The 13,142-nt window shown below is 48.1% G+C and overlaps 1 protein-coding gene across 1 annotated transcript in view; it reads left to right on the top strand.

Annotated features, from left to right (window-relative positions):
• Window positions 1-9,517, top strand: part of LOC139048066 (uncharacterized) — a 48,699-nt gene extending 39,182 nt beyond the window's left edge. Inside the window, exon 8 of the mRNA XM_070522460.1 lies at window positions 9,387-9,517. Coding sequence (XP_070378561.1) covers window positions 9,387-9,511 — 125 coding nt within the window. The 3' untranslated portion in view covers window positions 9,512-9,517. The remainder of the gene's footprint in view (window positions 1-9,386) is intronic.
• Window positions 9,518-13,142: the final 3,625 nt, after the last annotated feature.

Here is a 13,142-nt window from a genome sequence, read left to right as displayed (position 1 = left end):
AGGAAATCATATCCCGCACCTCCACCAGTGTCATAGCCTAATAGGAGACGGGAAAGCCGGTGTCGTGGACATGTAAAAGCACTTTATTAGAGCTGTGAACGCGACATCGTTGTCGTCTCTGTTTTCATACCCGCGCGCTATTTTAGCGTCATTTTCATCGCCTGGCACATGCCCGCGGTGACTATGTAGGATGTGGCAATATAGCCTTGTCGTCGGGAGTTCGCTTATGGACGGATTCCGGGACCAAGGAGGGGAACATTGATGTATGTGGGTCGATCGCGGTGTGTCGCAAAATGTGGCTAAACATCGAGGCAAGCAGGTGAGGAAAGGGAGTAGATACCCATGTAGGCGACCTTCTGTTGGACGATGGCTTGATTATGGGGTATAGGAACCGAAGGCAGGCCGAAGTACTTAGGTTACAAGATAGTTGGAGTGGCCACTTCGGGCTCACGACAAACGATACGCGTAACGTAATCGTAGGTGCTGGCTGGGTTAAAGACATCCTCACATGATGACGTCGCTACAGTATTCGGAAGGCACTGGAACTAATGTGCGACGCGTCGGCTTTTGGCTTGTTATAGGCGGCAGCATTCTTTAATAGTGGCGCCAGCAGTTGAAAAATTGGTAAACTCGGGCAAGTTGAAGGCATCGTCAGGATTACATTTAATGACGCAAGCAACTTTGCCTACCTCGGCCGTGTTTCCGTCGCCTTTGCAGCAGAGAGTTCCACGACTTTTATCTTAGTGAAATATGGCTCCGTTGACGTCTGCACTCGAGCGGATAGTTCCTCCTTGTTAACCCAAGGGGTTGACAGATCGCAATCGTGAATGCTCTGATTCAAGCCTACAATTTGCCTACAATTCTTCTCGCCTTGACACTACCAGCTATTGCCCGTTCTACCTCTCTTATGGCCGGGAACATACGCTAGCAATAGACACCTTGCTAACATCGATTACGACCTCGGCAAGTGAACATGCACGTGGTACCATCGCTAGCGGCAACCACGCTCCAAAACTTGGAGGCGCTCACCCATCAGTGTCATAAGACAACCAGAAGCGCGGCTACGATCTCTGTCACCATGATGTGCACTTCACGCCTGGTTCCCTAGTGCTGCTTTGGTCGCCTTCCCGTCGCGTAGGCACTTGCTAGAAGCTCCTGTCCAGTTAGAAAGGCCCATGTCGTGTGGTTCTCCGAATGAATGATGTCACCTATGAAACTGTTCCAGCGAGCCTCACTATGTCCTCCGCTCCAACCACCAGGGATATCGTCCACATCGCCAGACTGAAGGCTTATAGTTCTCCGCTTACCACATATATCTAACGGCACAGGGTCGGCGCTTTTGCCGCCGGTTGTTTTGTTGCGGTACATTTTGTTGTTTGTTGCGGTACAAACACTTAAATGGCATGGCGAAAAGGAAGACGAAAACGGGCATCTGGGCTTGGCAGGAGCTGGCTTCCATCTTGGTCTCCAGCCGCGCTGCTTTTGTAAATAGATTTTAATTAGTTGCTTTGTTTGTGTTTCTCCACACGTAAACAACACGTAACTGTAAAAATGAGAAATTACTTATTCTAACTCTACCATATGCTAGCGTTTCTAATTTCTGCGTGCCTTTTGAAAGATTTAGCAATTGATATATGAAGCAGCGTCGTGATATGCTGTTACCGGTAATAAAAAAATACGCAAGGCCTATCACATGATGGTTTGACGACGATTACACGACGGTGGCCTGACACAGGAACGGAACGACGAGACGTGGCACGCCACAGTGGAGGACTCGGAAATGATTATGAAAACCTGTGGTGCTTTACCGTTTACCTAACTGACGTGCATTTTTGCCCTATGGCGGTATCCGGATGAGACTGCCGCTATACCGAGTCGTACCCGCAACATCTTGCTTAACGGCGCAACGTCAAAGCCACTAAACTACCATGAAGGGCGATTGGGCGATGACGATGATGACGGCAACGACTGCATGAACATGGTACGACCAGAAAACTCAACACTATCCCCCGTATTCAGAAGTTCAAAATTACATGCTTGACTTGATCTAGCTGATGCCCGGTGTGAACGTGCAGAAAGCGCTCATTGCGCTTCCTTCGGAGCTTTCACAACAGGCGGTATTCAGACCAGCTCAATCACGAACTTCAAGCTAAGATACTTTTCTGAATACCGGGATAACATGGCAAGATGATCATCGCCATGACACAGCGACGACACAGGCTAGCATTGAACTAAGTCAGTCTGCTTTTATTGCTAAGAGGACAACTACAAGGTCATGTGTATCAGTGCATTTGCAACGCCTCGCTGTGACGACGCCCCATGGCGGCGACAAAGAAAGCTCAATAAGCAAATATTAAGCCTACATTCTAATACCTTGCGTATGAGAACGCAAGGAAAACACAACGTCGCTTGATCGAAGTGAAAAACAAAGCCCGACTAGGATTTCTTGTGCGCAGCGCAACTTTCTGTACAGCCTGCCAGCAAGATGCTCAGCCACTATTTGCATCTATATTTGAACAGCGAAGCTTCCTTCGTTCTTGACTTTGATGCTGCTTGCAAAAAGTGTTTTCTGAGCCGACTGCATCAAAATTTGTAAGATACTTGAGAGTGGACCCCACTATTTCTTGACCGCGGTCCTTTTTGCGATCTGATTAACGGTTTACCACGAGTGTTGGAACAGTGTCTTACAGCGTGATTCCGTGGTGAATCCAGCCACTCATTTTAGGGTTCGCTCGAAGTGAGAACGTGGGCAGGGAGGGGTCCTCTCTCTTTTTTTTATGGTACACTTTAGATATTGAATTCCGTAATTATACAGAGGAATTACATGTAACAATACTGAAAGCATGTCGTATTTCAAAAATACGGCAGAAGCTTCCGTCACTCTACGGAAATGCTCCCCGTTACATTTATTACAATTTTAATTTTAGTTACAATTTAATCACATGCCCAAATATATGCGTGTGTTTGCAACGTTCTGAAATTAAGCGCTTTGTAGTTAATAATGCAGCATATATGTTTACGTGAACGAAGAGCCGTGGGCATACTTGCACATGTAACCAAACTTACGGCACTCAGATTCCGGTGCACTGGGGATGACATTGGTGCTCTACGCCGAAAATTGTGTCCACTATTATTCAGTACCGAAACGCCGGGAGTGGTACAATGACCGTACCTGCGTTTACATTTAGCAACAAATGGTCTCGAAAGCAACTGGCGGTCTTTATATCCAAGTACAACGGCTGAATGAAACATTAGAATGCGGGAATCAATTAACCCACGAGTGAAAGGGTTCGCTCAACTGTAATGTAGTTGGGTTAACTCATTCCCATAATAATTCTAGAGCATCTCGTCTCTGTCAATAACTGTGCATTAATTGACACACAACGGTTACGCATATTCTTCACTGTACGTGCGTTCTCAGTTCTTGCAGTAATACGCAATCGAAATATTTGGCGCTTCATCTTGTAATAAGACCGGTGAGCGCGCACGTTCTTGTACGGCAGAATAAAGATCGCGAACGTGCACCGATATGTGTGCAAACTACAGGAAGGTGACTGGAGATGAGGGACCTAGTACCATGCTAGTAGTGTGTGTACTGTCAAAATGCAAAAATAAAATAAAATAAGAAGGCAAGAGAGAACGTCCAGTGCCGGGTTGGCGTAATGATTCAAGCTTTATTTATTTCTGATCCAGCATACATGCGAAGTCCGGATGGTTTTACGGCACCCAAGGAACTGGCGGGCATGTACAACGTGGTGCAGGGAAGGAAGGAAAGAATGAATGCAGTATCAAGCACGTTGATAGGTTCGTCCCATGCAGAATAGGGGTAGTGTATCAGATACTCCACTCTTGTGGCAACAGGTACATAGGGCAGATGGGACGGTGTCTAAGCGTCAGACTGCAGGAGCACCGCGCAAGGGTAAAAGGATTGGCACGGGATGGCAAACTGGCTGACCATTGTCGCCACTGTCGTAATTGCACGCCTAGGTTCCGCGACACTAAAGTCTTGAAGATGTTCGCGTCACAACTGAGGGGAGAAATCTTTGAAGCTTACAGTATAAAAATGCAATCTGGCAGCTGCGTAAGCAGCTCTTCAGTGTCACGGAGTGATAAAGAGTTCAATTATTTACATGGCATGCCCATGTCGAGCGATGCTTGTCCGATGATTATCAAGTCGGATCATGACACATGTATAAATGTGGGCTTTCCCGCAGTAAATCTCAGTTGAAGTTCTGCGCCTGTCCAGTGTGTTTCTTTCTCCGTCCGTTGTCGTTTGCGCGGTTACATGATGCATTCCCATATCGACCCCCAATTAACCCGCCTCTCCCAGTTAAATACAATCCCATTTCTGTCACGTGCATTTATCCATGAGTAAATGTTAAGACACTGCTAATTATTCACCTATTCATTACATGCACCAAAGAGCTCAAATTAGTACTATACTACAGCTTATTGACACTTCGCAGTACACTGCTTTGCAGTGCATTGGAACACTGGGGTTTGCTATCCCCAGTAGGAAGCCGCCTGGTTCACCTTCCTGCCTTATTTCTTCTTGCATTCTTCATCTCTTTTTATAAAATGCCCCACCTTGTGGGAGAGAAAGCGTTGTCCTCTTTCATAATTCAATTATTTCTTAATCAATTATTTTGCGGTTCCAGCAACTACAGCACAAATGCGAAAACTAAAACGATTCTGTTTTGTTCGTGCCCACAGAGTGCAGCACCAGGGGGCAGCGCGCGCAGCACTTCCGATCACAGAAACCTGCCATGAGTAACTACTTAAGAGGGAAAAATTAAATAAGGAAAGAAAAAATTCATGACAACTCAAAGGGAAGCTCATTGCTTTTCGAAGCGAGATCGGGATGCCTTACAACACGCACCTATAAAGCGAGATATAGGAAGGAAGAAATGCACGCGCTTGCTGCGGTAAAGCTAGGGAAACGATGGAGCATGTTTTACTAGAATGTGAAGATATCTACTCAGTGGTCGATTTAGGCACCACTGGCCTTCTTGAAGCCATTTGATCCAGCTAGAGCAGGGGGAAAGTAAACATGTCCGCAATAGAGATTAGTAAGAGGTGGTTGGAAGATTGGTGCAAGAAAAGTAGGGAAGCGAGAAAGAAGTTAGACGTACGAAAACAAAGTTCACACTCAGAGGTAAGAAAATTTGGTTTTGCGAATTCATTGCCGGGTTTCTCGTTTTGTTTTTTGTAACCTAGGTAGGACATTCGGCAATATAATAACAAGATATTGGTGGCACAACCAACCGCACCATTCCAAAGGGGACGCTCATAACATCCATCCATCCGATCTAAGGAGCCGTAGACAAAGCAACACAAGTGTAGTCGGCCAACTTTTTTCGTTTGTTTGAGGGTGGTAGGAGGTGGTAAATTTATGCTGCATGGAGCAGGCACGCACAATGTTGTCAATGACTTTGGCCAAGAACGTACGGGCACGGTCTGTTAGCAATTGACGGGGAGCACCATGCATCAAAATGATATCATGTAGGAGGAAGTCCGCAACATCAGTTGCCCAACTGGTCGGAAGAGCGCGGGTTACGGCGTAGCGGTTCGCGTAGTCCGCCGCGACAGCAACCCACTTGCTTCCTGCTGTAGATTCCGGAAATGGGCCGAGAAGGTCTAAGCTGACACAATTGAAGGGCTCGGCAGGGATGTAGAGCGGCTGCAGGTAACCAGCGGGGAGCTGGGAAGGCTTCTTGCGTCGTTAAGGTTCACAAGCGGTGACGTAACGTCGTACGGATCGGGCAAGGCCCGACCAGGAAAAACGGTGACGTACACGGTCATAGGTTGGAGATACGGCGAGGTGTCCTGCCTTTGGTGCGTCGTGAAGGCCTTCTAGAACGATGGAGCGGAGGTCTTTAGGAATTACAAGTAGGAACTGAGAGTCATCCCGATGAAGGTTACCACGGTACAGAGTACCGATGCGGAGGACGAAGAGGCCTAGAGCAGCATCGGCCGGAGATTGTTCAAAATCGTCGATGAGTGCTCTGATGTAGGCGTCACGACGCTGCTCGTCAGTCAACTGAAGCAACTGTGATACAGAGAATACGCAAGAAGCACTGGCAATATCGAAGGAGTCAGAATCGTCAAATGGGTAACGCGACAAGCTGTCAGCGTCTTGGTGCAGGCGGTCAGACTTGTACACTACGGAATATTAAAATTCTTGCAGCCTTAAAGGCCATCGACCAAGCCGGCCTGTAGGATATTTTAGCGATGTGAGCCAGCATGATGGTGAGCGACTACGGAAAAAGGGCGACCGTAAAGGTAAGGACGGAACTTCGCAACCACCCAGACTACAGCAAGGCATTCTCGTTCCGTAATGGAAATGTTGCGCTCCGATGGTGCTAGGAGGCGGCTCGCATAAGCAATAACACGATCTTGGCCACGCTGACGTTGGGCTAAGACAGCACCGTGACCGCTGGCATCTGTATGCAATTCTGTAGGGGGCATCAGGGTCGAATTGGGCGAGAATGGGTGGTCAGGTTAGAAAAGTGACGAGGCGAGAGAAGGCGGCGGCTTCTGCAGTACCCCAAGAGAATTGTACGCCTTGCTCCAAAGGATTAGTGAGCCGTCTACAATTGCCGCAAAACCTGGAACAAAACGACGAAAGTACGAGCATAGCCCTAAAAATTTCGAACGTCTGCGGCTGTCTTCGGAACCGGAAGCTCTCGGACAGCACGAGTTTTGTCGGGATCAGGCTGTACTCCGGAAGCGTCAACGAGATGACCCAGAAGAGTAATTTGTCGGTGGCCAAAACGACATTTGGACGAGTTAAGTTGCAGCGTCGCCTTTCGAAATACATCAAGCATCTTGGAGCAAGGAGTCCATCATACGTTCAAAGGTGGCAGGGGCATTGCATATTTCAAACGACATCACTTTATATTGGTATAGGCCATGAGGTGTAATGAATGCGTTTTTTTCTCTGTCCATATTGCCAACAGCAAGTCGCCAGTACGCAGAACGAAGATCAATAGAACAGAAATAGCTGGAACCGTGCAGGCAGTCAAGGGCGTCGTCTATAGGTGGAAGCGGGTAGGCGTCCTTCTTAGTAATGTTTAGATTACGGTAGTTCACACCGAAGCGCCACGTGCCGTCCTTCTTTTTAACCAGGTGATACCCAGGGACTCGAACAAGGCTCAATGATGTTTTTATCTAGCATTTTGTTTACTTCACTTTGAATTACTCGGCGTTCCGACGCAGAAACTCGATACGGTCGCCGGTGAATAGGTGTAGCATCGCCAGTAAGAATCCGGAGCTTGACCGCAAACATCTGGCCTAAAGGGCGATCGTCGAAGTCGAAAATATCTTGGTAGAAGAATAATACTTGGCAAAGGCCTTCAGCCTGCGCAGAGGACAGGTCCGTCGCAACATTTTCTTTATGTTAGTATCGGCGCCCGAGTCTCGAGCTAGGAGCCTGCTAAACTAGCAAAACCGTCCGTCGATAATGCTGTCACGTGATGGTCGCCGAGAAAATCAACGGTGGCAAGGCAAATTCCTTGCGGTAGAATCTGTTTTGCCAATCCAAAGTTAGACAGTCATGCGAGGGCGGTTCGCAGTAATAGTAAGTATACTGTGATGTGATGGATAAGCATACTGCAGTGGAATGTCGGACAGAGGATTGACGAGGTACTTGCCATCAGGAACTGGTGGGGAAGACAAAAGTTCAATACAGGCTATTGACTTTGGCGGTAGGCGAAGAAAGTCGGTGGGGCATAAGCGGCGGTGGGGTGCGTCAGAAGGTTCTGCGAGAATCGGCAACTCAAGGTGAAGGGTACTAGCAGAGCAGTCAATAAGAGCAGAATGCATGGAGAAAATCGAGGCCGACAATTTGGTTAGGTGGGGCAATTAGCAATTACGGTTAAGAGGAGAGGAGTGTGGCGTTAGGCACAGTACCGCCATCCTCAACGTGGACGACTGGCGCCGACGCTGGGGTGAGGAGCTTTTTGAGTCGTCGTCGAAAGGCAGCACTCATTATAGAAAGATGTGCGCCTGTATTGATGAGTGCAGTGACAGGAGAGCCGTCAACGTCAACATCTCGAAGGTTTTGGTTCGTAGCTAACGTGAGTGGAGGATTTCAGTGCAGGGTTGACAACGCAGCTTCGCCTCCAGAAGCTTAGTGACTAGTTTTCTGGCCGGATCCGGGAGGCAATAGCCGGTGAAGAGAAGTGACGGGGTGGGGACGAACGAGACTGATGGCGTCGAGGTGAGGGCGAGCGTCTAGAGCGAAGGTTCGGAGCAGGATCATCAACGGCAGTGGGTTCATGGCGGGTGGTGTAGGGAACAGAAGGTCCAAAGGTGCAGGAATAAGCGGTGGAGTATTTCCGAGTAGGTGGTGGCCATCGGTTGCCGCAGTGACGTGCGGCGTGGCGGATGCGACAGCAGTGGAAGCAGATCGGCCTGTCATCAGGGGTACGCCATCCGGGCGGGTTGCGGCGAGATGTGACAGAAAAGGACTGCCGGGGGCGAGGAGGGCCGCTAGAGATCTGGGGAACGCTGGGTTTAGACGTGGAACACACGGAGGTCAGACCCATGTTCTGAAATTTCTGCCTGACGACGGCCTGAATCATCGCAATGATGGTTGCTAGTGGATCGGGAGGCGTCGCGGAGAAAGCTGGTGAACAGGTGGCCTCGAGTTCTGTCCCAACTGGTTATCTCGTCGTCAAGCGTTTGGTGCTACACGTGTGGGGTGCCACCGAGGTAAAAGATGACATCGGCGAGCATAATCGTTGGGTCCCGCCTGTTATTAGCACTGGTGTGTTCATAGAGTTTGATCCATTCGTCAACGTCCTGTCCCTCCATGCCAGAGAACACACCAGGGTTGCGACGTGGGGAAACCGTGACCATTGGAGCAGCCGGACAAGCCGAAACCGTTGCAGAGGCGGGCTCGTAAACGGGAGGCATGGTGACAAGCTCGATGTGCCGACCACTTCGGAGTTCCGTGGCGAGGACGGCGATCGCTAACTTCCACCAGAATGTTACGTGTGGAAAGACACAGACGAAATAGGCTATTTACAGACTATTTACACTGGAGCCAGACAGCTAGGCTGACACTCGCTCGCGCCAAGGGCACAAACCAACTTAATCGTCGTTCTCGCGGCGGTTCCTTTCTTGAGCATCGCTTGATGATAGCGTAATAATACTGAGGCAAAATAAATGATGAGAAAACTAGAATGCCAGCTTGGTAAGTTTAGGTCGGTTCTATAAAACTCCGTTTGAAAGGGCGAGTAGCAAGCTGGTAATGCATAAGCAAACAACTAAGCAGAAGAAACTTGTGGGATGCCTTACATTTACTTCTTCTTCTTCTTCTTCTTCTTCTTCTTCTTCTTCTTCTGCTTCTTCTTCATCATCATCATCATCATCATCATCAGCAGCAGCAGCAGCAGCAGCAACAGCAGCAGCAGCCTGGTTACGCTCACTGCAGGGCAAAGGCTTCTACCACACTTCTCCAACATTTACTTACGGTCACATATACTTAAGAAAAATAAGGAATTAACACGGGGAAAACATTGTGTTTGTGGCTCACTATGAGAGAGGAAAGATATGTAAGGCGTGGTGCGAACAATAAAAAAATAAATAATATATTTCGGTGGTTTCATTCGCGAAAACTGAGATACCAGTAGAAGGAACGCCCGTAGTGCGGGACTCCGAAATAATTTAGACCAGGTGGGATTCCTTAACGTGCATCCAATGCACGATATACGAGCGTTTTTGCATCTCGCGGCCCCCGAAATGGGAACTCCTTCCCCGGTACATGAACTCATACACAAGCAGCGAAACACCAGTTGAACTGTAAGACCGGACATGTGTTATATAAAGCATGCCGGTAAATTTGAAGAATTCCGTACGGATGTAGTTTATCGAGCTCGTTTCAGCTACAGCCGCTTTTTTGTAGGGCAGACAGATCGTTTTGCCAATCAGGGAACAATTGAGTATGAGCGTTCGTTGGGCGCCGGAACACCGTGCAACTTCTAGTTTTACTGCCACAATTGCTATATTGTACTCCAATACATGTAATCAAAAGAGCAGTTTTACAGACACTAGAATGAAGAAGTGGGCCTTCTGGTCGAGGCATCACAGATGATTAGCAGTGGTCGCACATTGGTAACCGAGCCCTTGATAATCTTGCAGAACGATGAATTTCCATGCCTAAATAGTTATCTTTCCCGACGGCCCACACGTGTCCATGATTGACGCGTTGGCGTTGCCCTGCGTTGTGCTTGCGCAGATAAGTTGTAATATTTTTTTAAGTGCGGAGCACTTTAGGGGCCCGGGATGTCGTCCGTCCCAACGTTACTAGATTGGTTTCAGTTGTCAAACTCCGCCGCGGCACCTGACCCCTTTCTGTCGCGCCCGCGGGGTGGCGCGCGCGACACTATCGGCCCGAAGGCGGGCGGTGCGCGCAACGTTTGTGCGGGCGGACAAAGACGCCGATGAGCGCAGCAGCGTGCCACGTTTTGCTCGTGTTTCTGATTTGTATGCCAGGAAAATTCTGCTCGCCTTGTGAGCAAACATGCCTGCAATGGAACAATGAAACGGCAATGAAACAAGAAAAACCACGAGAAAGAAAGTGATAGCTAGGGAGGGTGCCGCGCCCTTCCTAACTATCACTGTCTGTTTTCACTCCTGTTTTTTTTTGTGTTTTATTAAAAACTTGCGAGCATTCTACGATGAAATAGTGTACCAGGCTACCGGCTTTGAAGTTCGTGCGCATTTCCCAAGGGCTATAAACTTGTTGCACTAATCATTTCAGGTCATCAAAGATTTTTCGGAACAGCTAAACTTGACAGAACAGAGTGCAATTCAAAAGAACCTGAAGCTTTTTGCATCACAACAAACGACAAAGTCGCTGCGAGTAACTTTGACGTCGACTTTAGACATTGTCGATGATCTGCCGCGTCCAGTTGCGCTCTATGTTTCGACAGCCAGTTCATTATCAAGATTCACTGGAGGTAAGGCACACTGTTCACATTTGTTGTGACTGCATACACGTTGCACTGTTTTCTAGGAAATTCCCTCACTCATGTTTTTTCAGCAATAGATAGGACTAGTGCGTTCCTTCGATTGTGATGAGTCCCATCCTACTGTAATCAACTTCCCGCAGATTCCGCCTTCTAAGCCTGTATACACCTGTTAAAACAGCGCTATACGTGCTAGTGTGGTAGGTATGTCAGGCCCTGTCTGTGCTCGTCGGCGTCATCGACACATTTAAGCAGATGAGAGAAGCCTGCCAGTAAAAAAAAAAAAAGTTTTCGCAATGCCATTGAGGCGGCTTTGATAAGTTGCCTGGAGCCAAGCAGCTCACCAGAATGTGCTTGCAATGAGCACACTTATGCTCGAGGAAACGTAAGGGACAATGCTGTTTATTATCTGTGTGGATATGTCATTCATAAAGTCAGAAAGGGCGCACCATGCGAACTATGCATAGCCGACATAAGCTTTGAAATCTCAGCAGTTGGCTGCGACAGTTACTTAATTGAGTGCAGAAGTCTCAAGCAAGGTTCCTTAAAGCACGTCCCGACGCCAAAGATGCTGGGCTTTATGAAGACTGCTAACAAAAGTGTGTCAGCTTCCCTGGATGAGGCAGGCCTTTGCGGAGAGATATTTTGGAAGGTTTTAGATGATCTAGAGGGGTGCTGCTTTTCTCTTCTTGGTTGTGCAGAGCATTTGTTCGCGTTCAAGTGCGGAGTACTGAATTTCTTCATTGTTATGCGGATGCATTTTTACTCCAGGGATACAAACTGTCATCTAGAAAGCAGTCACAAGGTAGCTGTAGCAACCAAGAAAGCGCGTCTTTTGTGAATATCGATGCATCATGCTTAGATTCATCAATACGGCGTTGTACCGGTTGTATCATTTTTTTTCATCTGTACATAAAACATGCCACAAATGAAAAGCCTCACTGTCCTCTTCATTCACCTATTAGCTGCTTTTTACAGAGCGCACAATGTAAAAATGTTGTTCTTTGAATACTAATTAGCGCCACGAAAAGCAGCAAAAGAAAAGAAAAAACTGGCATTGAGTCGGCGGCGCGCTGCTACCTTGGGAAGCTTCTGTAGCCAACCGGGCCAACCGTGGCGGCAGCGCCACCTCGCGAGAGGAGACGGCAGAGGGTCACGTTCTCGCGCCGCTCCCAGGCGGAGTTTTACAACTGAAAAGTATCTAGTAGCGATGGTCCGTCCACCCTTGTTGGGCGTCACGCACCCAGGCTGATACCGAAACTAGTCAAGAGAGGGCGCCACAGTATCGAGGCTGATACCAAAACTGAAAAAAAATTCATGAAAAAATTGATGATATTGACAAGTGCATGCTGCAATATTTGATGGGAGCAATGCGCCGTGTTCATTCCGGCCTAAATAGCCCGGCTGCTAAGGCTGCTGTGCAGTAACTTGAACTGCTAGAGCCACTTCTAGTGGTTACTCACTAAGGAAGTATGGCGATGATATTTGACGAACGGATGCGTCGATCGCTTGTTATGCGATGGAATGGTCGAGGTATACGTGGTCGTTTGTAGGACTTCCGACAGCGGCTATTTAGGTACCAATTTCAAGTTATTGTTATCTGTGAACCTAAGATGGATTGTTTCGGTATTTCCGGATATGTCCAGATATGGTCTCGTAACAACCAAACCTCAAGCGAAGTATTGGTTTGCTTACGTCACAATTTGGTGTACTTCAGACACGACGTCCTATCACATACTACTAATTGTTACGTATGCGTTACCATAAAACACAGTTGGCGCACGTTCTCAGGATTGAAGGATGCATCTACCCAAGCGCGAAGATTTATGGCTCGCACCTGACAGCTGCGCTGCAAGCATTGGAAGGGCAGCATATTGTGATCCCTGACTTTAACGCACACCATTCCCTGTGGGGTAGCACTGTTGTGAATTCTCGTGGGCAAACATTTGGCCGACTTACATGTAGTTAGGGACTGAGTCTACTTAATGACGGATCTCCTACATTTATTCGTGGCACGTCGTACAGCAGTTGCCTTCACATAACGTTTGTATCAAGGAGCATTCTGTTTTGATCACCCTGTCGACGGATGTACCGACTTATGGTAGCGACCACCTCCCAGCTTATGTTCAGTTTTAGCTGGTTTCGCAGGCCAGCCTCATGTTGCAT

The sequence above is a fragment of the Dermacentor albipictus genome, chromosome 7 (genome assembly GCF_038994185.2).
Source record: "Dermacentor albipictus isolate Rhodes 1998 colony chromosome 7, USDA_Dalb.pri_finalv2, whole genome shotgun sequence".
Classification (NCBI taxonomy): Eukaryota; Metazoa; Arthropoda; class Arachnida; order Ixodida; family Ixodidae; genus Dermacentor; species Dermacentor albipictus.
Note: the sequence above shows the minus strand (reverse complement) of the source record. Positions and strands in the feature narration are given on the sequence as shown.